This window comes from Mesoplodon mirus (genome assembly GCF_964341445.2).
Source record: "Mesoplodon mirus genome assembly, chromosome: 16".
Lineage (NCBI taxonomy): Eukaryota > Metazoa > Chordata > Mammalia > Artiodactyla > Ziphiidae > Mesoplodon > Mesoplodon mirus.
The window spans coordinates 25,129,205-25,155,684 of record NC_138992.1 but is presented as its reverse complement, the minus strand read 5'-3'; the positions used below and the strand labels follow the sequence as shown (position 1 = coordinate 25,155,684).

The 26,480-nt window shown below is 32.9% G+C and overlaps 1 protein-coding gene across 3 annotated transcripts in view; it reads right to left on the bottom strand.

Moving 5' to 3' along the window:
• CSMD3 (CUB and Sushi multiple domains 3) overlaps nucleotides 1-26,480 on the bottom strand; it is a gene marked incomplete at both ends in the record, with an annotated part of 1,109,686 nt that overhangs the window by 116,845 nt on the left and 966,361 nt on the right. For all 3 annotated transcript variants that reach the window (XM_082600704.1, XM_082600705.1, XM_082600706.1), the window contains 2 exons: nucleotides 948-1,017; nucleotides 2,116-2,234. In XM_082600704.1, coding sequence (XP_082456830.1) covers nucleotides 948-1,017; nucleotides 2,116-2,234 — 189 coding nt within the window. The remainder of the gene's footprint in view (nucleotides 1-947; nucleotides 1,018-2,115; nucleotides 2,235-26,480) is intronic.

Sequence of the window (26,480 nt, the reverse complement as noted above, 5' to 3'; positions counted from 1 at the left end):
GTGGAAGCCACCCAGTCTATAGTATTCCGTTACGGCAGCCCAAGCAAACTAATATAATACAGGTTTGTTCACTGTACATTGGTAGGGTATACAAGTCACACCAATTCTTTTGTTTTTGCCCTTTTTCCTACTCAGAAAGGGTAGTCTTCTTAATTCATTTATCTTAATTACACCTATCATCCAAAACTCTTTGTAAATTTTATGGACTGAATATATTTCCCAATGACTTCAGTCAATACCAATCTCATCTTTCTTAAATTCTATCACATAGTCAATGGTATTATTTGATACTAAATTATTCTTATTTCATTTCTTTTATTTCTACAACTCTAAATGGTAAACAAATGTTTTAATTATGGAGCTCATACCTCAAACTTTTTTTTTCCTATTCTATAGAGCCCAGTATATTAATGGTTGCATACAGACACCAGAAATGAAAAAGAGAAAAAAAAAATAAGGTGGATAGAAATAATTGGAAGCTGCATTAAATTAGGACAAAAATTTGGACCCATACTTTCAAAGCCCCAAGTGTTCTTTGATACATCCCATATCTCAATTGTCTGTTACTAATGAAGACATCTCATGGGGTGCCATGCTCCCTTTGGTAGACTCCAGCTTCCTTATCTATTTTGGCTCAATAGTAAGCAATAGTATATTTTCCCAATCTACTTCTACTACATCATATTGAGAAAACTCTCTGGGAATCAAAAAACCTAATACCTTTTCTCAATTTGTATTTTTAAGTTATCCATTGATATTAAAGTTTGGGGCAAAAAAAATGTAAAAATTTAAAATTAAAAAAGAAAAAAAAGTGAAGGATTTATCTCAAAATATAATTTCCATAAAACCTGACAAAAGGTAAACTATATGTTTGAACAACAACATATATAAGGTGTACCTTTAAAATCTGATACAGCTAATAAATGATTTATAGTTCTTTAACTTACCTAAACAAATTGGGATTGGGTAATTCCATCTTCTCACAGGCCCAGGCATGCATGTAATATGAGAATGACCCTATATAAACAAGACAATGCAGTTCAGCACACATTTTTAAAAGTGTAAATATAACATAGGATAGTGAATGATAATTATGAAAACAAACTTAACAATATATTACATTTTAATATTTTTCAACATTACTGGAAATATTAGTGTGACTTAAAACAAGGAAGGTGATTACATACACGTGATAAAATGTAAAAAATAACAAGCTTTTGGTAGAAAAATTAAGACTCTATATCACATTAAAACTGTGGTTTTAACATTGTTCTACCAAAACATTTTCTACTAAGGTACTGCGATAATTATATGAAGGAAATGCCCATATACATAGTGGTTTATAATAAATTACAATAATATTCAAGGTGAGACAGATTAAAAAATGATTATAAAATTCTTTCATAAAAATTTGAAAAGTCAACTGAGGTATATTAAATTTTAAAGAGCAGAAAAATTTGATTTCACTTCTGAGACTAATAATTTGGGATACAAGTTTAAAGACTATAAATTATTCATTTTTACTTTTCCTTCCTCTAAGGAATTTATTTACTTAACATGTGAAATCATTTCTGTCTCAATTTTTTTTTTTAATTTCTTAATAGGTCTATGCTTTAGGGAGATTTTTATGAGGTCATAAATTGAGACCTTCTAAAACACCTATAAAAGAGTATTAATATAAATACATAAAGTCAGAATATACATTGCAAATCCACAGTTTTAGCAAAACTTATTTGTAGTCGATTTTTACTGATTTGGGGAATTTATTATCATGGAAGTTTCATTTAATGCTTTAATTATCACTTTCATTTTTATTTCAAATTCTGAAAATCCAGAAGTTCAGTGGTCACATGCAATGTGAACAGACAGAAAATTGAAGATTTATTTTGATTCAAAAATCATTTTTGGTTATTTGCAAACACAATAAATTTATTCATTCCAGCAATTTCTCTCACGAATATCTCACTGACAAACTGAATACCTTTTGATTTAATGTTAAATTATGCAGGCTGAGATCAATATTGTTTTATAACCTGTGTATTATCAATTATTAGTCTGTTAAAATATTCTGAAAGGGTAATGGAAGTCAAAGCTAAAATTTTAAAATAGACTTACCTGAAGAGAATAGCCTTGATCACACTGAAAGGATACTACATCACCAACCATGTATCTGTCTCCAATTTTATTCCCACTGCTAGGAGTTTGTGGTTCAGGACAGGAATCCAAACCAATAGCTAAGAATATTTAGTGATAATAATATAAGTAACTTTCAAATGATGAATGCTTAAATCATGCATATTAAATTACCAAAACTGAATATTGGTGTCATTAAAACTAGATTTTACATTGAGACATTAAGAATGTTCTGTGAACAAGATTTAATGGTGTATGGTTAGAGCAATGTGCTTTGGAACTCCACCACAGAACTATTTCAATTTTCATGGCACCAACCATTAATTAGCTGTGTGATTATACATGAATTCTTCTTTAACTCACAGCCTAAATGTCTTCTGTGAAACAAAACTAAAAATTCCTAAAAAAGAAAATCCCTAAACAAAAATAATAATAATAATTTATTGTGATAATAAAGTGAAATTATATCTGTAAAACATTCTTAGTAAAATGGCTAAAAAAATAATTTGTTATTTTGTCCATATCACCTGGTACCTTCTTCTGAGAGGGAGAGTATGATATAATTCAAAACACTTCCATTATCTTTACACCAACAACTTATTTTTCAACATAAAAGAATAAAAGCATACAAAAGTAAAAGGTTTTTCTAAAATGATTCATTTAGTTTAGCATTTTTAATTGAAATATAGTTGATTTACAATGTGTTAATTTCTGCTGTACAGAAATTTTATATCCTTTTCCAGTATGGTTTATCACAGGATATTGAATATAGTTCTCTGTGCTATAGAGTGGGACCTTGTTGTTTAGCAATTCTATATATAATAATTTGCATCTGTAAACCCCAAACTGCCACTCTGTCCCTCTCCCACCCTCCCTCCCCCTTGGCAACCACAAGTCTGTTCTCTATATCTGTGAGTCTGTTTCTGTTTCATAGATAAGTTCATTTGTGTCATATTTTAGATTCCACATATAAGTGGTATTATATGGTATTTGTCTTTCTCTTTCTGACTTACTTCACTTAGTATGATAATTTCTAAGTCCATCTATGTTCCTGCAAATGGCATTATTTCTAAAATGATTCATTTAAAGGAATAAAAATTGTTTGATGTTTTTGCCAAAACATTTTTCAAACATGTGAATGTATTATTATTAAAACCTTTTTATTTTCAATAAGAGCCAATGTTTATTATCTATTTCTCTGTAGTTCACATTTTGAACTAATCTAATACATATTTGAATGAAGCAGTCACCACTCCAAAATCATTATATATGTGTGTATATATATATTCATTATAAATATTCACACTATATATTTATTTATTAAAAAACATTAAAAACTAAATTCTAAAGTATGACTATATCGTATATATTCCTTCACTCTTTGACCATGTTATTTCCCTCTGATAGATGCTCTCATACATAACACCACAGTCTCCATCACCTTTGTTGTATTTGACATAAACTAATAATGAATAATTATGTAATTAGTTGTTCAATGTTTATCCCCCTCTGAGAATATAAGTTCCAGAAGGGCAGCTTGAAGCACAGAGTCTTAAGCAAGCACTCAATAAACATTCGTTGTATAGAATAATGAATAGTATATAAAAGAAACTGCATCCCTATTTTATTTCTTAATAAATACAAATGTCAATCTCTGCAAAGGGAAGATAGTTTATCTAATAACATAATGGTCAGAGTAGCTAAAAATGATGTCACATTAAAGGATAGAAAATTAAATAAAAGCACTGACATGATGGAGTTATGGTTAGATCAGAAAGTAAGGCAGTAAAGAGGAGGAGTAAATTGGCCATTTGGGAATTCATTTGAGGCAGTCCTAAAGGAGATAGGGTCATGTGGACTGTAATTCCAATGTCTGGTGTTGCAATTAGATAGGTCCCTAAACATATGTCATATCCCACATTTCTTGGTTTTTTGTAATCTTGAATTTATAGAACTAGGAAAGATAAGTTACCATTAAGTTGTGACCTACTGTTAAAATTTTAAGGGTTACATGTCCCACTTCCCCTACTAGATTTTGAGATCCAAGAAATACAGAAACTGTCTTATATTTACTTTCATCTCATTCAACACCCACTAATGGGACTTACACATTAAATTCATCTGATTTCATAGAGCCCTTTTTAAGAATTATTAATCAAAAAACAGTTATGATGTAAGCATATATGTCTTGTCAGTATGATTTCACTTTCCTTTGGTACAATCTTAGTTACTTGGGAGTCCTGAACAGTACATTTATTACCCTTCACCATTAAGGTCATTTATGTGGTCATTCTTGCTGAGAAGGCCAAATTTAGTACACGTTCATTTCTCTTTTCTTTCTATCAAGTACTCCATTCAGGGTCATACACACAGAAAACTATTAATATCCATAAGTGGTGATTTCCTCCTCTGGGAGGATAAATAAAACTACGGCACAGTGATGCCATAGAATATTGAGAGACTCATTTTTAAGTGATATTTTTCCATAATATATACAGACATAGCAAAATATTTATGAAAGAGTTTTAACTTTAAAATGTGATATAAAACTCTATAAACTATGCAATAATAATTTCGTAGGTTAAAAATTCTTATATGCAAATAATCACAGGGAAAAATAACCAAAAGGAAATACGTGAAATATTAGCAGTGGTTATGATCTTGATATGAGATTATTGGGTTTTTTTATGTGTTTTCTTGTATATTCCTGCATTTCTGAAATTTTTATAATGGAATATAAATAATAAAATCACTTATCTATTAGATGAATTAGTATTAGCAGAGAACTTGGGGATACAAGAATATACTGCTTTCTATTTTTCTAGAAGAGATTGAGTTGGACCTGCTAATCTGTTTAATATGATTGTCTCAGGGAAGAAACCAAGGTAATGAAGTAATAGATAAGAAACAGAAGTCATATGTTGATGATCTCTCTCGTTTTTTTGCATTCAATTATTTTACATGCACTAAAGAAAATAAAGCAGAGATATCTGAAAATGCTACAGTTCCTATTTTAAAGCAATTTTTTAATTTACAAAACTGAGTGATTAAATAGTTTTAAAAATGTCTTCTTTAATAATTATTTTTCACTTCTTTATAAGTAACAATAGCAATAACTTATTCATAGGAATCAACAAAGAAAAGGTATTTGTAAAAGTGTTACAAAGGATTCTCTCCTACTTAACCAAGCCAATCAGCATATTGAGTCATTTTCATCCTTATGAGTGTAAATTTTGTAAAATTATGTCCTTGGCAATCAAAGATGCTCTCTGAGTGAATCTTTTTAATGGGAATTGGATCAATTAACTAGGTGTTGTAGCCAAAAACAAACAGAAATGAATACAGGGACAAATCTATATCAAAAATTGCACAGAGTTAATTACACCTGCTGTCAAATTACTGTGGTTAGTTACCCTGGCTGAAAACATTAAAACCTCAGTTCTTCAATTTCCAACATTTATTTATAAACAAAAATTATTCTTTCCAATTCTGACCACAAGGCAACCTGGAGGAGAAAATTGTGTTAATCATATCATTTATATCTGATCATTCTGAATATATATATATATATATATATATATATATATATATAGTATTCCATAATGATTTTAATGAGTCTTTAATGCAATGAGAGAGGGAAACAGGAAGGAGAAGAAAGCTAAATTATTTCTAAGACTCCCAGTAACATTGTTTTGTAAAAAGAAAAACCCCTTCATGAATTTGACATGACAACCCATGTATAAATTTATTGAAAATGAAGACCAAACATACTGGATTTGCATTAATGTGAGAAAAGAACAGGAACTGAACCACATCTTTGAACAAGAGGTTGTATTCAGTGATGGTTAAGATCTTGTTATTTTAAACATATTTCATGTCTTCAATTTAAATTTTTTTCTCTAAATAATGGATACAAGTAACCATTATTTCTATGTTTGCACCATATTTAAGGGTTTTTTAATATGCTAGAATTATCATTTGGCATTCCATATTTATCATTATAACAGTTTGAGAATAATGTAGAAGTTGGTGATAATCAAAGGGTGAATTCAGTATGAGCTGGGCTACTAGTTTCTGGGCTTGTAGAAATCAGCAATGATAAGCATGCAGACTTTTTTCACCATAATGTACCTTGGATTAATTAATTAATCTACTAAAGAAAATTTGTCAAATGCTATTGTTACATGTAATTGAATGTCAATTAAATTCTTTTAGAAGGAAAAATTCTGACTTCCAATAGTCACTGATTAGCAGAGAAAGAGATTTACTATCGTTTACCTTACTTAACATTTAACTCAGCATTACTCTGAGAAACTAATTGAATATTCAATAATAGATACTACTTATCAAATTTTAGCCTACAGAATAAAGAAAAGTGAAACGATAAAATAAATAGAATCTGGCATGTAGGTACCATTCATTACATAAGCAATTATTGAGTACCCATTGTGTACTCTTATTGTGTTACATACATGCTGGAAATGCAAAGATCAATTAGTAACATAAGCAACCACGCTCTGAAGAAATTCTTGGTGGAGAAAGAGAGGGGGTTGGTTTAAAAGATGATTTCAGTGTAGTTGAACAATCACAATATATGAAGGTTGTCTTCTGTTTAAATAATTATTTCACAGGAACTAACCTATGTGAATACCAAAAAATAATACATTTTACCAATTCATGATAATGAAGGAGAAGGTGAATATGCTCTCCTGGCATGTTAAATGAATAATGTTTTAAATAATTTTCCTTGTTTTATGGAAAAAAGGAGGGAGTGTTTTTTTGGTAAAACATACTGTAGTGTTTTGGGAAAGGCAGCAAGAAATGAAGCTGCAAAGGGAGGCAGGTTGCAGGTTGTGTAAACAGTCTTATAATCTTAACCAGTGTAGAAAGTTGTAGTTTCCTTCTGTGAGTAATGGAGGGAAAATTCAGTTATTATGAACACAACCTCTGTCCTCTGTGTGCATCCTGGTTTCACTAGTTTCTTGATTTTTTTTTAATTTTTATTTTTATAAAGTCTGAGATGATTTCTATGTCTCAGTTCCCTCACCTATAAAATGGATGCAAAAATGCCAACCAACTTCATAGGAATATGGTGATGCATAAAGAAAACAATGCATGCATAACACTTAGATAGTCGCAGGAACATAGGAAGCTCTCAACAAATGTTAACTGGCATTAGTGAATGGTTTTAAGCATGGAAGTGAGGTTGTCCATTTGTATTCTATTAAGGATATTTCTTTTTTCTGTTCTTATGAAAGTATGTCTCTGTATGTTTAAGATCAATAGGTCTCACATAAATACTCTAGGAATATAAAGAACACATGTAAAGATTTCTATAGAGGGCCCAAAACTTAAGTACCTTCAGTTTCAGAATTAATTCACAATGAAAAGTTTCTATATACAGCTAAACATATTGGCTTTTCTATGAGAAAATCCAGGAGACCAAGAGCAGTGTTATTGCCTCAAGATATAACCAGAGAAACTTTAGGAATACAAAAGCACAATGCTTTCCGAATTCAGAAACTTAGGCTGAGACATCTCTAAGTTAACAGCACAAAGACATGAAAAGTTGAGATGAACATGAAATAAATTTGGTTAAAAGAAAAGAGCAAACTATGCTAAAACTAGAATGGCTCTATATGATTAAGGAATTAAATGTATTTATAAAGATCAATTACACTTATTTTCATGTAATATATTCTAAGTTAATGGCAATTTAGATTAGAAATGACAAATATTAATAATTTAATTTGGGAAGGATGTGTTTCTATAATTAATATTTTATGAGATGATATGCATAAATTAGAACAAGAAAATTAGTTTAGGTAAAAATATAAATCTTACAATCACTATTTTTCACAAATAATCAATTATGTAATTATCCCAAAGGAGGAAAACATTTTTAGTGATGATAAATATAAACTCATTAAGACCTAATGCATTATGTCTTAATCATGTTGCTCAAGGAAGGAGAGCAGTAAAATAACTACTGTGCTGAATTGAAATCTTTTGTAATTTATAAGCTACAGTTAAATGGATACATTTCTGAGCATTTAATATTTTATGACTATTTTTATGATTTGGGTATTCAGACTAGCCCTCTAACTATTGTACAAGATGAAGAGATGTTTTCAGACCACCTGAGTTTTCACAAGATTGAGAGCGAAATTACTAGTGGCAGGTATCATGAGCACTCTCAGGTGTGGGAAGAGAGAAAAATCTATTCATTAAGGTAACATTACCTTTGTCTTCCTCAGAGACCACATCCTGAGATCTTTGAGCACCCCTAAATTTGTAACACCATTACTGCATGAAGTTTCTCCTTTTAAAATATGGACACTTTATAAGTTCAAAACCAAAAACTGCTCATTGATTTATTGATGTTCATTACCCCTCTAGGATTCTCCAGTAATGAAATTTATATGTGTGCCTCCACAAATATTAGGAAATGTGAGGGAAATTACATATGGATATTACAATCAAATAGTCATTTCAAGATTGTTAATGATGAGGCTGGACCAGAATTCAAGTGGCAAAGCAACTAGAAGCTACAAGTTCTCTTTGTGGAAACCTGTTAACAACTGATATAATTAATGGCCTTTCTTGCACTAGGGACATTTTCCCTAGCAACAAATACATTTGTGCAAGACATGCAATTATAACCAGAATCATATATGTCTAAAACACACACACACAAATTGAAGAATAGATTCCCATCTCTCAGTGCTCTTGTGGATCAGGAAACAGAAAAAATGTGATAACTTTACACAAGAAAAATGTTGGAAAAAATATATTAACTCAGAGCAGCTACATCTATTCACATGACTACTAAACCAGTACACATTCCCAACACAAAGAATGATGTAGCTTCATGTCAACTTATGATAGCCCGTATCAGAAAATGTAAATCAGACTCTCTTAACAAGTGTTTCAGCTTATCTTGATTAAGCAGGGAAAACTGTATTCTCTAACCTCTGAAACTCTGGTATGTTTGCCTTAGCTGTAGTTGTGTCTCCTAAGGTTGCTAGGCAAACATATCTTCTTCTTCCTGCCTTCTTTCTCTTCAACATTCAATCCCTTTTGTTATTAACAGAAAGCAAGATTGACTTTTTTTCTTAATCTTTTCATTAATATTGGCTACTTCATTATAGATCAGATAATTTGTTAGCATAAAATTAATAGAATTCATCAAAGTTTCAGAAACATGTAACTGGAGTAAATTTCCAAATTTATATTTATTACCTCATTTTGTGTGTCCATAACTTAGAAAAAAATGCTCTGATTTGTGGAACAACTACAACCTCTAAGAGAGCATAGTTTGAGCAGTATGACCATAAATGTTAAAAAACATATTCATGAAGGTGGTCAAAAGGTACAAACTTCCAGTTATAAGATAAATAAGTGTAATGTACTAGGGTTGCAATGTACGACATGATGGCTACATCATGCTGCTGTATAATATACAGCATGCTGCTGTATAATATACAGAAAAGTTAAGAGAGTAGATCTTAAGAGTTCTCATCACAAGGAGAAATTTTTTCCTTTCTTTTTTTGTATCTATATGAGATGACAGATAAACCTGTTGTAGTAATCTAAACCTGTTGTAGTAATCATTTCACAATATATGTAAATCAAACCACCATTTCGTACACCTTAAACTTAAACAATGATGTATGTAAATTATTTCTCAATAAAACTGGAAAAGATTTTTTAAAAAGTATGTGGAGACTAAAAGGTAGAAATATTAATCTCTATTTTCTAGAATTTTATTACTCAATTTCAAATGTTCTTCTATCTATGGAAGTTAAAGATTCAAATAGATATAAAAATGGGATTCTAAATCATTTTTGTCCACTACAGTATATGTCCTCTGAAGTATCTATCTGGGATATGTGAGTATTAAGAGAACACTGAATTTATAGTTTAAAAGAAAAAAAATCAGTTTTTAAATTGATTATCATAGTTTGATTAACTTCTAAAAGCCTAACTGGTAAATAAACAAGTTTTACAGGGCATTCAACCCATTTCCAATCTTTAGGAAAACAGCTTTCAAAGCTATCTTGGTATTTGTCTTATGTATATGTATAGCTGATTCACTTTGTTATAAAGCAGAAACTAACACACCATTGTAAAGCAATTATACTCCAATAAAGATGTAAAAAAAAAAAAAGCCATCTTGGAAGACAGGTATCTAATCCTAAATTCAGAAGTTCCTAGAAGGGATTACATAATCTTTCAATAACTGATACTACCATTTAACACGTTTTACTGCCAGAAAAAAAGGCTTTACCCAAACTGAACTTCTCTTCGTGAATCGCAATGAATTCTCTTCAAAATTCCTATAGAACATCCTTAGTCTACTGACTAGGCCTGTACTTAGTGTCCTAGTGTGGTAGAAAGGATTTTGGCTCCCATGATGTTACACTGGCAAGCATGCTACGTTACATGGCAAAATGAATTTGTGGATAAAATTAAGAAGGCTAATAAGCTGACCATAAAATATACAGGTTATTGGATGATTACTGGATGATTTTATATATATATATATATATATATATATATGTAAAATGTAGTATCCATTTACCATTTTTTCTTACATTGCAAGTAGCACCAAATGCACCTTCCATATAAGTTTCATTCTTGAAAGCTTATACCTATACTGGCATTATCATTGGTTAAATTGGGAAGTACTTTTGGTTCCTAGATCCTACTGCAAGGTGTGAGATCTAATATTATAGATAAATAAAAGTGTTATGTTGATTTTAATTTATTTAATTTAATATCTAAGATCTAAAAATCAAAGAAAAAGTCTAAAAAATTAAAAGGCCAGCTCTCCAAAGGAATAAAGCAAAACTGTGATCATATACAAAGTGATATCTAAAGTAAAAACCAAAACAAAATACCAGAAACCTAAGAACCATCCTCTACACTTCTCTCTCTCTCATCTCCAACATCTAACTGGCCATAAATCTTTCAATTTTACCTTACCATCTCCTGTATCTTTTAACATTTCATTTACACAACCACAATAACCATCTTCAGTTTCTCATTTGAACCACTGCTACTCCTTTCCTTGGGCATATTCTCTTCCTGCAATGCATTCCCCACTTTCCAAAATAAAACTGCCTTTGAAAATTCAAAACTGACCATGCTACTCCTCAAATTGAGACCCTTCAAAGAATCTCCTCTTTCTACAAAATAAACTTGTCTGTCATCTCCTTAATCTTCTGGCACTTAAAATACAATGACAAATACAACCAGTCATGTGGGTTCATCTCATTATCAGGAAAGGATGATGTTTCTTGAGGGTTTACTATGTACCTGGCCCTATGATAAACACTTTACATGGATGATCTCATTTAACTCTGACACAATCTTTCAAGTTATATGCTATTATTATCACATATTATACATGAGGAAATTGAGTTCTTAGGGAACCTTACGAATCACCTAATGTCACATGGCTATCAAATGGCAGTTCCAAGACAGAAACCTAAGTCTGATTCCAGGATAAAGTATCTTATGTCCACCTACATCCTAGGAGGTCCCTTCAAAGTAACAAGCTATCTCCATATATATACTTTAATTCTTATCTGCCAAAAGAACTTAGATTTGTCCTTTTGTGAAGTCTTCCCTGACTCCACCACCAGGAACCCCTAACAGTTTTGATCACTACCTTCTCTGTGTCATCACCTACATTATACAAGATGTCCTCATACCTTGGCCATTGTGAGAGTAATCTTGGAAGGTTGGTGAAAAGTGCAAATGCTTGTCTGAATCACATAAAGACTGACAATCTGTTAGGGTGGAGTCTCATCATCTGGATTTTTAACAAGATTTCAAGATAACTATAGTGCACAATTATCTGAGAAGTACCAATTTATCTAAACTATGGTTACTGTGTTTACACTGTAATTTTGCAATTATTGCTACTTGCATGTTCTTACTCTCAGTTAGTCTGAAGCTTTTTTTTTTAGGGCTGGGTCTTATGCAAATATACAGCACTAACACCTAGAAAGTATACCTAACATTTAGTAGGGAGTCAGCAAAAATTTAATAAACAAGTAGGTTTGTGCTTATATTTTGGAGGCAATAAGGAGATGGAAAATTATGGGAGGAAATTGTTGCCTTTCTTCAGTGGATAATAGGAAAACAATGATCTCAAGTTAAAGGAGAAAAATTGCACCATATGATAAACATCAGCCATTTGTCAGCATTTCCCTTTTAAGAAAATACAAAGCAAGGCCAATCTGTCTAGTATGTGCCATCAAATAATCTAGCTTGGTTTTTTTCTGAAAACCTCATGAGTGGGTAGGAAAATCAGACAGAGAAAATATTCACTTGCTAGAAGGAATCTCAGCCAAATTTCCTTTTCGCAAAACAGAAGAACATCTGCCATGTTTCCTGAAACATTTATTACTTAAAATATTCCTTTAGGAATTCAGAAAGAGTCCACTTTCTTGTTAAAAGGAAAAAAAAAATGAAATCTGTCATTTTTACAGCAAATCTTAATGTCTTTTGCATCTGTTGCTGGTAATCATAGTGTGATTATGAGACTGTTATTTCCCCAATGTGATTACTTCCTTATGTTACCCTGTGGGCAGAACTGTTATATCATGGGTTGTCAGAAATGAAATACCAAAGATGTTTAGTGAAATAGGTGTCTTCCCAATGGAGAAAGCTAATATAACTACCTTGTTTATTATACACACACACACACACACACACACACACACACACAGTTATTTTTCCCAGTACCCAACTGCTTAAGCATTTTGCTTTTTCTAAATATTGAAACAAATTAAAAATTATTTTTTAAAGTCCTTGTTTATACTCATTTTAAAAATATAGTGTTTTTTTTCTTACAGAAGATATTGTGTTCTTACATCTCAACCACTGATTTGGGAGGCTTCTGAATACATAAGGATGTTCTTCAAAATTTTTATGTCTAGTTAATACAATCTGTCTCCACAAGTGGACAGACTCTTGCATTACCACAAAATATTCTTCCACTAAGTGGATATTACCATTTTGAAACAGAAATTAAGGTGCCCTTTCCTCAAATAAGTCAGATTATTTGCAAAAAAGTCATTGTGTTTGGGTATAATCTCTCAAGTTTCTGGAAATAAGACACTCAATTTGCACAGAGTGAACAGACAGACTTTGAGATTGCCCTGCTGGACACTGTACCAAAACCACAGCTGCTCTACCCAGCATTTGATCCACCAAATCCATTGAAACTGCTTTTCAACATGTTATTGACAAAGCAACTGAAAATGCATGCCATAGCTAGTTTTATATATTTGTCTTTAAAGACTAGAGCAGTGGTTATTAGTCATTTTAATTCTGTAAAGTTCTATTTAAATTTCCTTGTTCAACCTTTCCCCATTCTCTTGTACTTACTCAATATTTTGCAAATACTATGTTAATGCCCTTATTGATTAGACAATAGATTTGAAAACATTTAGAATATTCCAAAATCTGCTTAATTAATTAAAGTAACAGTAGGCATTCTTCGGCACCAATTTCTCTACTGTCCACTAAATCTACCTCTTTTTCCTCTCCTCTCTTAATCTGTTCTTCTCTCCTATTGGGCTCTTTTTTCCCATACTTTCTAACTTTCTTTTTCTCATGTAATTCTCTACATTTCTTCATTTCTCTATTTATAGTTCCCATTTTAATTCAGGTTCACTGACATTGTTTAAAAACAACACACAAAACTGGAGTATATTTTTCAGACAATATTACCACATGTAACTATTTAGTGAGGCATTTATTTAATTTCTCCAAAAAGAAAGTTCTTTTCTACCTGGAGAATATTTTAACTTCTTCTGTTAAGTTATAATTTGATAAAAATTAATGTTTTAATATACTTTTATAAGCTCTTTGTAGTCCTGGTATTTTTATTATATTTACCTTAATCCAGGGATTATTTTAGAATTTTGTACCTATTAAAAGAGAGCATTCACTTGGACTGGAAGAATTAGTATTGTTAGAAGGGCCATACTACCAAAAGCAATCTACAGATTTAATGTGATCCATATCAAATTACCCATGACCTTTTTCACAGAACCAGAACAAATAATCTTAAAATTTATGTGGAACCACAAAAGACCCTGAATTACCAAAGCAATCCTGAGGAAAAAAACCAAACTCCTCCCAGACTTCAAATGATATTACAAAACTAAAGTAATCAAAACGGCACTGTGTTGATGCAAAAACAGACATATAGATCAATGGAATAGAATACAGAGCCCAGAAATAAACACACACACCTGTGGTCAAATAATCTTCAAAAAAGGAGACAAGGATATACAATGGAGAAAAGGCAGTCTCTTCAGCAAGTGGTGTTGGGAAAGCTGGACAGCCTCATGTAAATAAATGAATTTAGAACACTCCCTCACACCATATACAAAAATAAATTCAAAATTGTTTAAAGATCTAAATATAAGATATGACACCATAAAACTCCTAGAAGAGAACATAGGCAAAACATCTTCTGACATAAATCGTAGCAATATTTTCTTTGATCATATTCCCAAGGCAAAAGAAATAAAAGCAAAAATAAACAAATGGGACTCAATCAAACTTATAAGCTTTTGTACAGCCAAGGAAACCATAAACAAAATGAAAAGACAACCTATAGATAGAATGGGCATCATCAGAAAATCTACAAACAACAAATGCTGGAGAGGGTGTGGAGAAAAGGGAACCCTCTTGCACTGTTGATGGGAATGTAAATTGATACAGCCGCTATGGAGAACAGTATGGAGGTTCCTTAAAAAACTAAAAATAGAATTACCATATGATCCAGCAATCCCACTACTGGGCATATACCCAGAGAAAACCATTATTGAAAAAGACACGTGCACCCCAGTGTTCATTGCAGCACTATTTACAATAGCCAGGTCATGGAAGCAACCTAAATGCCCATTGACAGATGAATGGATAAAAAAGATGTGGTACACATATATATATATATATATAATGGAATATTACTCAGCCATAAAAAGGAACAAAATTGGGTCATTTGTTGAGACATGGATGGATCTAGAGACTATCATACAGAGTGCAGTAAGTCAGAAAGATAAAAACAAACATCATATATTAATGCATATGTGTGGAACCTAGAAAAATGGTACAGATGAACTGGTTTGCAGGGCAGAAATTGAGACACAGATGTAGAGAACAAATGTATGGACACCCAGGGGGGAAAGTGTCAGGGGTTGGTGGTGGTGGTGTGATGAATTGGGCCATTGGGATATACATGTATACCCTGATGTGGATAAAATTGATGACTAATAAGAAACTGCTGTATAAAAAAATAAATAAAATAAAATTCAAAAGAAAACCAAAAAAAAAAAAAGAAAAGACAACCTATGGAATGGGAAAAAATATTTGCAAACAATGCTACTAACAAGGGATTAATTTCCAAAATATACAAATAGCTCATGTAACTCAATATCAAAAAAATCCTTAAAAAACAAAAAAACCCAATTAAAAAATTGACTCAAGACCTAAATAGACATTCCAAACAATTCATACAGATGGCCAACAGACATATGAAAAGATGCTCAACATTGCTAATTATTAGAGAAATGCAAATCAAAACTATAATGAAGTATCACCTCACACTGGTCAAAATGGCCATCATCAAAAAGTCTACAAATAATAAATTCTGGAGAGGGTATGGAGAAAAGGGAACCCTCTTACACTGTTGGTGGGTATGTAAATTGGTGCAGCCACTATAGAGAACAGTACGGAAGTTCCTTAAAAAAATAAAAACAGAGCTACCATATGATCCAGCAATCCCATTCCTGGGCATATATCTGGAAAAGACAATAACTCTAATTCTAAAAGATACATGTACCCCAATGTTCATAGTAGCACTATTTACAATAGCCAAGATATCGAAGCAACTGAAATGTCCACTGACAGATGAATGGATAAAAATGTCTTATAGGGCTTCCCTGGTGGCGCAGTGGTTGGGAGTCCGCCTGCCGATGCAGGGGACATCGGTTCATGCCCCAGTCTGGGAGGATCCCCCATGCTGTGGAGCGGCTGAGCCCATGAGCCACGGCCACTGGGCCTGCACGTCCGGAGCCTCTGCTCCGCGACGGGAGAGGCCACAACGGTGAGAGGCCCGTGTACCACCAAAAAAAAAAAAGTCTTATATACAATGGAATACTACTCAGCCATAAAAAAGAACAAAAGATTGCCATTTGCAGCAACATGGATGGACCTAGAGATTATCATACTGAGTGAAGTAAGACAGACAAAGACAATTATCATATGATATCACTTGTATGTGGATTTAAAAAAATAATACAAATGATCTTATTTACAAAACAGAAACAGACTCACAGACATAGAAAACAAACTTATGGTTACCAAAGGGGAAATGAGTTGTGGGAGGGACAAATTAGGAGTATGGGATTAACAGATACACACTCCTATACATAAAATATATAAACAACAAGGATTTACTATATAGCACAGGGAACTATATTCAATATCTTGTAACAACCTATAGTGGAAAAGAATCTGAAATAAATATATATATAGGTAAAACTGAATAACTTTGCTGTACATCTGAAACTAACACAATATTGCAGATCAACTGTACTTCAGTTTTTTAAAAAGTTAGCATTCAGCAAATGTTTTGATGGCTTTGTTAAGGCCTCTCAACACAATGTTTAAAAAGTGGTGATCATCTTATTATCTTCTAATAGGATTCCACTTTGTGGTTTTTGAAAAATATAGTTAGTACTGTCCTTAGATGGCCTAAATACAGTGTCTAGTTTTTTGCTTGTTTTTCTCTTGGGTAGAGAATCCAGATATCTAATAATTCTTAAGAAGTATCCAGGGACTAGTTTGAAACTAAAACATCATTTTGTGAACATTTACTTTAGATTATGTGAATTCATTCCTAACAAATTAAATGCCAGTCCCTATGAGTAGCTTCTAGATCATTAGGAGAGTTGGTAGTCTTATTATTTAAAGCAACTGCTCATAAGATACATTGATACACCATTTGTTCTTATGCTCATTCATTACCAATGGTAAGTTCTTTCCCACATTTTTGAATAGTATTTAGATAACTAATATAGAAAATATTTGCATTCCCTGATTGCTCATTTTACAGAAATATCTAGTTGTAACATAGTTGGACAATAATCACAAATATAGGGAAAAAACACATTTCACGGAATAAAGTTTACACTTGATTAGGACAGAGATTTATCTCATTCATCTTCCAATCCCTCTACAGTTCTAATCAGACTTTCCTTGACATGGTTAGGTACTCAAATTTACTTTTAAAATTAAATATCATAATTAAATATGCTTAAATTGTATATTTCTAGTATATTTTGCCTACTCTATCAAAGATGTTAGCTTCTAAGACCTAAAATTGAGAGATTTAAATCCACTAGTCACTGTTTTTCCTTAAGAGTAGCAAATTCTCAATCCTTTGTTCTAAGAGGCAAGCTACTATGTATTATTAACACCTATTATTTGTTAAGATGTGGCTTAATTTCCTTCATTTATTGATATAAATAAGAGGTTCTAACCAAAAGAACAGTTTGAAAAATATTATAGATAACTGGATAAATAATTCCATTAAACTGTAATGTCCCTATACTGTTTACCTTATACAAATAAAGGACCTTTTTGGCATTCAACAAAATATTTTATTTTAGAAATTTGAAAGTTGTATAAAATAGACTAACAAAGTTTCTTTAATTTCTTTGCTATTATGATAATTTTATAGTTTATATCATGAATAACTATCAAAACATATGTTGCTTTTGAACTGCATCACCTATATGATGTCAAATTTCTGATTATGGCATTCCATACCTTTCAGGAGTAGTCCTGACTATATAAGCAGCCACAGTTCCTGGTGCTGTCACAAACCTTAGGCACCAGCCTACTGAACTAGTTGCAATCCTTGTAACAAGCCATGTATCACAGCTCTGTCTAAACCTGAAGTTTGCATGCTAAAAATATCTACTCTTTCTTGTTTAACTGTAAAACTCCTGGTTATTTGTTAAGATTCAGCCAAAGTGTTACCTCCTATTTGAAGTATATCCTGAACTTCTTAAATGGAGCTGATTTCTTACTGCTTTCATGCACTCTACTATAAATATCTCTATTCTTGTATTCATAGCACTGTATTATTGCTTATCTCTGTCTCTTCTACTAGACTGTGATCTCCTCAAAAATGATACTGTGACATATTTATCTTTGCACTTCCCATATTGAGCATTGTGCCTATTATATAGTAGGCATTCAAAAATATTTATTGGTTGAATGAAAAATGAATGAATGAAACTTTTTGTACTTATGTGTCACCTATTTACACCACAATGATACATTTACTATATCTGAGGTTAGCAATAGCTGGAAAACGAACCTCAACATAAAACAAAAATAATTGTCAAAAATCAATTAATTACTATTTATTTAGTACATGCCCATCGTTGTCATAGCCTCTTTTCGTTTCCACAGGGCATTTCTTTTCTATCAGATCTTCCTGTGTAAGTAATGATGTTACAATGATGGATTGAGTGGCCTGGACAAAGTGATATTGAGGAGATAGTACTCAATGGGATACCTTCAGAAAGCAAACACCAACAGAATTATAAAATGTGTACAGACCAACGTGCTACATTCCTCTATGAACATTAGCATAGGTGTAGGTATACTGATGTCAATGATATATATCAACATTACATATATGTTATCTTTTGCTTCTAGGTGTTGTGTCACTTATTCCTTACTCAGCCAGCATATGTGTTGTGAATGCATTATAAGATTCAAGGACTGGTCTCAGTGCAAGAGACAAAAGGATATCCTAAGTGGACATGGTCCTGTACTAATGGCCAATCCTGTCTTCCTGGAGCTTACATTCTAAGGAAACAGTAAATAAACCCCAAATTTCCAAAATAATCACCCAATTACACTTGTGATAATTTTATGTAGCAAAAAACACACTGTCTCATATATGTATTTAATTAGAGTATGTATGCCTTTTTTTGTGTTTGAAAGTTTTCTAGGAAGTTGGGAGACAAATATATATTTTCTATGCCAACAAGAAAAGCCACTTACTCCAACTTCAGTTTTAAAATTTCTTCAGGATCAAGTTCTTTTTCTCACAATTTGAAAATACTTGTAATGAAACAGGAGTCACTACAATTGATACCACAGAAATTCAAAGATCGTAAGAGACTACTATGAACAATTGGACCCCAACAAATTGGATAACCTAAAAAAAAATGGGTAAACTTATAAAATCATATAACCTACCACAACTAATTCATGAATAAACAGAAAGTCTGAATAGACCACTAATGAATAAGGATATTGACTCAATAATCAAAAACCTCCCAACAAAGAAAAGCCCAGGACCAGATGATTTCATGGGTGAATTCTACCAAACATTTAAAGAATTAACACTGATTCTACTCAAACTTTCCCAAAACACTGAAGAGGGAACAGTCATAAATTCATTTTATGAGTCCAGCATTACCCTGATACCATAGCCAAAGGCACTACAAGAAAACTGTAGGACAATATGCCTGATGAATATAAATGTAAAGATCCACAGCAAAATACTAGCAAACCAAATTAAACAGCACATCAAAAGGACCATACACCATGACCAAGTGGAATTTATTCCTGGGATACAAAGAAGATTCAACCAATAAACATGATACACCAATTAGCAGAATGAAGGATGAAAACATGACCATCTCAATAGATGCAGAAAAAAGAATTTGACAAAATACAAAATTCTTTCATAATAAAAACTCTCAACAAATTACATACAGAATGTACCTCAAAATAATACAGGCCATATATGAAAAGCCCACAACTATCATCACATTCAACAGTAAAAAACTGAAAGCTTTTCATCTAAGATCAGGAGCAAGGTAAGGATGCCGACTCTTAACACTTCTACTAACATAATACTGAAATCATATACAAAGAAATTAGGTGACAAAAAGCCATAAAAAGCCTCCAAATCAGAAGTAAAAATTAAAGGTAGCTGTTTAAAGATGAAATGATCTTATATGTAGAAAACGCTAACTTCAAAGGAATATTGTTAGTACTAATAAATGAATTATGTTGTTTCTGGATACAAAATCAACACACAGAAATTAGTCATAATTGATACACTGACACTAACATTAAACTATTCTAAAAGGAAAATTTTAAAATGTTCCCTGGGACTTACCTTGTGGGGCAATGGCTAAGAATCCACCTGCCAATGGCAGGGGCAACTGGTTTGATCCCTGGTCCCGGAAGATCCTACATGCCACACAGCAACTAAGCCCGTGCACCACAACTACTGAGACTTCACTCTAGAGGCCGTGAGCCACAACTAGTGCACCTGCATGCCACAACTACTGAAGCCTGTGCACCTAGAACCTGTGTTCCACAACAAGAGAAGCCACTGCAATGAGAAGCCCATGCACTGCAATGAACAGTAGCCCCCAGTTGCCACAACTAGAGAAAACCCCCGTGCAGCAATGAAGATCCAACCCAGCCAAAAATAAATAAATAAACAAATAAATTTATAATAAATAAATAAATAAAATGTTCCTGTTTACGGTAGCACCAGAAAGAATAAAATACTTACGAAAACACTTAGCCAAGGAGGTGAAAGGCTCTTACTCTGAAAACTACAGACTATTCATGAAAGAAATGTTAAAAGATACAAATAAGTGGAAAGATAGTCTGTGTTCATGAACTAGAAGGCTTAATATGGTTTAAATATGAGCTACAGATTCAATGCAATTTCTATCAAAATCTCAATGGTGTCTTTTACTGAAATAGATAAAACTAAAATTCATAAGGAACCTCAAAAGATCCAAAATAGCCAAAACAATGTTGAAAAAGATGAACAAAGTGATATCACACTTCATGATATCAAAATACAGCTACAAAAGCTACAATAATTAAAACAGTATGGTGCTGGCATAAAAATAGACATATAGATGAATGGAACAGAGGAGTGAGTCCAAAAATAAACCCCCACACAGTTTACTTATCTTTGACAAGGGTGCCAAAATATACAATGGGGAAAGGATAATCTCTTCAACAAATGATGCTGGGAAAACTGGATATACATAAGAAAAATAATGAAATTAGAAACTTATCTTACATCATACATAAAATTAATTCAAAATGAAATAAAAACTTAAAAATGAGAACTGAAAATGTAAAATTCCTAGAAGAAAACAGGAAAAAGCCATCATGCTATTGGTCCTGGCAATGATTTCTTGGATATGACATTAAAGCACAGGGCAACAAAAGCAAAAATTAAAAAGTGGACTACATCAAACTAAAATGTTGCTGCATAGCAAACAATCAGCAGAGTTAAAAAGTCACCTAAAGAATGGGAGAAAATATTTTCAAACTGCATATATAATACAGTGTTAATATCTAAAATACATAATGAACTCCTACAACTTGATAAAAAAATTCAATCAAAAATGGTATGAAATGGGCAAAGGACTTGAATAGACATTTCTCCAAAGATGACATACAAATGTCTAACAGGAGTAGGAAAAGATTCTCAACATATCTAATCTTTAGGGAAATGCAACTCAAAACCACAATGAGATATCATCTCACACCTAATTAGGATAGCTGTTGTCAAAAAAAAAAAAAGAGGAGTGATGTCAGCAAAATGGCCTAATATGTTTCTCATTCACATTCACGTTTTTCCCTCAGCAACAACAATATGGCAATCATCCATGGACAAGAGTGCCTGTGGGATACGTGGGAATACAGGTAGGAGATGAGGAAACCCCAATGCAGTGCAAGAACAAGGAGAGCCATTTTGAAAAGAGTCATTTGAGTCAGACCCAGGTGGCTAACTCAGAAATAATTCCAAAGCCCTGGTAATTTAGCAACACCCCATTTGCTTTTAGTTCTCTCACCAATACCATATGCCAAGAGACCCAGGAGGAGTCTCACCTACCCGTTTGTCAGGCAATAGGCTTACAGACCTTGGTCCTGGCTGTGGACCCTAAAGTTCTCCTTGAGCTAGCTCCATCCCCTCTCAAGCTATGGTCTGGGAGCCTCTGAAGAACACTGAACTACACAATCACCCATGAAGGAGAGACTCTTGTGGAAGTAAAGGAGTCCAGCAGAGAAGTTCCAGCACATCATTAGAGCAAAAATTCAAGATTGGACACACTGCACAGAGTAGGAGGAACAGCTTGACTTTAACTGCTCCACCCTTCCCCCAAGGGAACAGGGTTTGGTGTCAAGAGACCCCATTTTTGACCCATGACTTCTCCTGTGGGGGAAGTAAGAGTCTGTGAGTGTGTGCCTGATTTCCCCAGCTGTGCGGGATGCTACCAAATAGGAAAGAGGCTCATTTTTCTCTCACCTCAGCCTGAGTACAGAGTTATGACATGCACTGTGAATAACTGGAAAAGAGAAGCCAGGGCTCAGAAAGGGACATATCAAGGGGATATGGATCTTATTAAACAATTCAGGGACTCCATCACGAGGCACACCCATGAGCCAGTGGGGACACCTTGCCTATGGATCCCTCTAGCTAGACCACGGCCAAGCTTATGCAGATGGCTAGTGAGCATTCACAGAAATCTGGCCTGATTCTGTGGATCTGGAAAAGACTACAAACTTGAGCATTTATCACTACCCTTGGGAAAGCAAAAGGGAGGTTGTAAGCACATGTCTTGGCTCTACAGGATTGAAGTCATACAAGCTTAAGAATTCTGCCACGAGAGGGAGCAAGAAGTGTGGAGCATGCATATCCATAGAAAGTATAAAGAACCTTCAGAATCCCTAGCAGGTGTGAGGAAAGGTACTTCTCTCCTGAAGTCAGTCAGGAGAGTAACCAACCCCAAAGACATGGAGATCTGTAATTTACCCAGAAAGAAATTCAAAATTTTTAGGAAGCTGAAGGAGCTACAAGAAAACACAAAAATTCATTGAACAAAACCAGGAAAACAATACATGATCAAAATGAGAAGTTTAACAGAGATAGAAATTATAAAAAAGGATCAAACAGAAATTCTTGAGCTGAAAAATGCACCTAATGAATAAAAAATGCAAAAGAGAGCTCAAGTAGAAGAATCTGTGAATAAGAAGAGAGGATGCTTGAAATTTATGTAATCAGAGGAGAAAATAAGAAGAAAAATTGGAGAGTGAAGAAAGCCTAAATGATCTATGAAATATTATCAAAAGAAAAGAATCTCTAAATTAGTGGACTACCAGAGGAGAAAAGAGAAAGATGGGAATAGAAAGCTTATTAAAGAAATAGTGGCTGAGAACTTCCCAAATCTGGGGAGAGATCTCAACAGTCATGTTCATAAAAGTCATGGGTCCCCAAACAAACTCAACTTAGAGAGATCTTCTACTATATGAATTACAATAAAACTGTAGAAAATCAGTGACAAATAGAGAATTTAAAAGAAGTAAGAGAGGGCTTCCCTGGTGGCGCAGTGGTTGAGGGTCCGCCTGGCAGTGCAGGGGACACAGGTTCATGCCCTGGTCCAGGAGGATCCCACATGCCGTGGAGCGGCTGGGCCCGTGAGCCCTGGCCGCTGAGCCTGCATGTCCGGAGCCTGTGCTCCACAATGGGAGAGGCCACAACAGTGAGAGGCCCGCGTACCGCAAAAAAAAAAAAAAAAAAAAAAAAAAAGTTGTAAGAGAAAAAAAAGCTTGTAACTTACAAAGGAACTTGCAAAAGGTTTTCACCAACTCTCTCTGGAGAAACCTTACAAGCATGGACAGAGAGGGATGTTATATTCAAAGTGCTGAAAGAATAAAACTGCCAAGCAAAAACATTCTATACAGCAAAGCAGTTCACCAGAGGACTTCAGAGGAAGGCAAGATAAAGATGTTCCCAGACAAACAAAAGCTGAGGGGGTTCATCACTACTAGACATGCCTTACAAAAAATACTGAAAGGAGTTCTTCAAGCTGAAATGAAAGGACACTAATTAGTAACATGAAAACATGAAAATGTACAACACACTGGTAAAGCTAAGTATATATTCAAATTCAGAATACTCATACTATGGGGGTAGATTAACCATTTAGCACTAGAATAAAAGTTAAAGGACAAAAGTTTTAAAAATAACTATAGCTACAATAATTTGTTAATAAATACAAAATATTGAAGAGGTAAACTGTGACATCAAAAACTTAAAAGAGAAGTAAAAGGGAATATAACAATCATAAATATATATGAACCAAACATCAGAGCAACCAAATATATTAAGCAAATTTTAACAGTTCTGAATGGAGACAGACAATATAATAATAGTAGGGGACTTCAATACCCCACTTTCAACAACAGATAGATCATCCAGACATCAAATCATTAAGAAAACATTGAATTTGAACTATACTTTAGACCACATAGACCGAAGAGGCATATACAAAGCATTCCTTCCAAAGTAGCAGATTGCAAGTTCTTCTCAAGTTCAAACAGAATATTCTACATGACAGATCATACATTATGTCACAAACAAAGTCTTATCAAATTTAAGATTGAAATCATATCAAACATCTCTTTTGACCACAATGACATGAAAATAGAAATCAGTAACAGGAGGAAAACTGGAAAATCCATAACTATTTGAAATTAAACAATACACTCCTGAACAACCAATGAGTCAAAGAAGAAACTAAAATATATTTTGAAAGAAACAAAATCAGAAATGCAATATACCCAAACTTATGGGATGCAGCAAAAGCCATTCTGAGAGGGAATTTTATAGCAATAAATGCCTGCATTAAGAAAAAAAGAAAGATCTCAAAAAAAAAAAAGGTAAATTTACAACTTAAGGAACTAGAAAAAGAATACACTAAACCAAAAGTTAGCAAAATGAAGAAAATAACAATTATGAAAGCAGAAATAAAATAGAAGAATATAAAAACAATAGAAAAGACCAAAGAAACAAGGAGTTGGTTTTTAAAACATAAAAAAAAATTAGAAAACTTTAAATAGATTTAAAAAAAGAGAGAAAGAGAACTCAAATAAAATCAGAAATGAAAGAGAGGGCATTACACTGATACCACAGAAATACAATTGATCATAAGACACTGCTATGAACAATTACACACCAACAAATTAGATAACCTAGAAGAAATGGATAAATTCCAAGAAACATACAGCCTACTAAGACATAATAAAGGCCACATATGAAAAAGCCACAGCTAACATCACACTCAATGGTGAAAGATTAAACGCTTTTCATCTATGATTAAGAACAAGACTAAGGGTGACCACTCTCATGACTCCTATTTAACATAGTACTGGAAGTCCTAGTCAGAGCAATTAGGCAAGAAAAAGAAATGAAAGGCCTCCAAATAGAAAAGTAAAATTGTCTGTTTGGAAGATATGATCTTATATAGAGAAAAATCCTAAAGATGCCACCAAAAAATATTAGAATAAATCAATTTAATAAAAATGCAGCACATGAAATCAATATAAAGAAATCAGTTGTGATACTATGCAATAACCATAAAATATCTAAAAAAGAAAGAAAGAAAATAATCCCATTTATAATAGCATTGGAAAAATATAGTAAAATAGGAACAAATTCCACCAAGGTGGTAAAATATCTGTACAATAAAACTCATAAGACATTGATGAAAAAAATCTGTAGAATACACAAATAAATGGGAAAATATTCCATATTCATTAATAGGAAGAACTAATATTGTCAAACTGTCCATACTACCCAAAGCCACCTATAGACGTGGAAATGAATATCGGTATAGCCACTATGGACAACAGTATGGAGGTTCTTCAAAAAATTAAAAATAGAACTATCATATATCCAGCAATCCCACTTCTTAGTATATATTCAAAGGAAATGAAATCAGGATCTCAAAGAGATACCTACACTACATGTTCATTGTAGCATTATTTGTAATAGCCAAGATACGAAAACAACCTAAGTGTCTTTCTACAGATGAGTAAAAAAAAGATGTGGTACATATATACAATGAAATATTCTCTAGCCATGTAGAAGAAGGAAATCCTGCCATTTGCAAAAACAAAAAATGACCTCCAGGTTATTATGCTGAGTGAAATAACTCAGAGAAAACAAATACCATATGATCTCAGTTACATGTAAAATCTAAAAAGACAAACCCTTAGAAACTATGAGTAGGATGGTGGTTGCCAGTGGCTGGGATTGGGAGAAATGGGGAGATGTGAATCAAAGGGTACAAACTTCCAGTTATAAGATGAATAGTTCTGGGGATCCAATGTACAGTATGGTGACTATAGTTAATGATACTGAATCATTCAAAGTCACTAGGAGACTAGATCTTAAATGTTCTCAT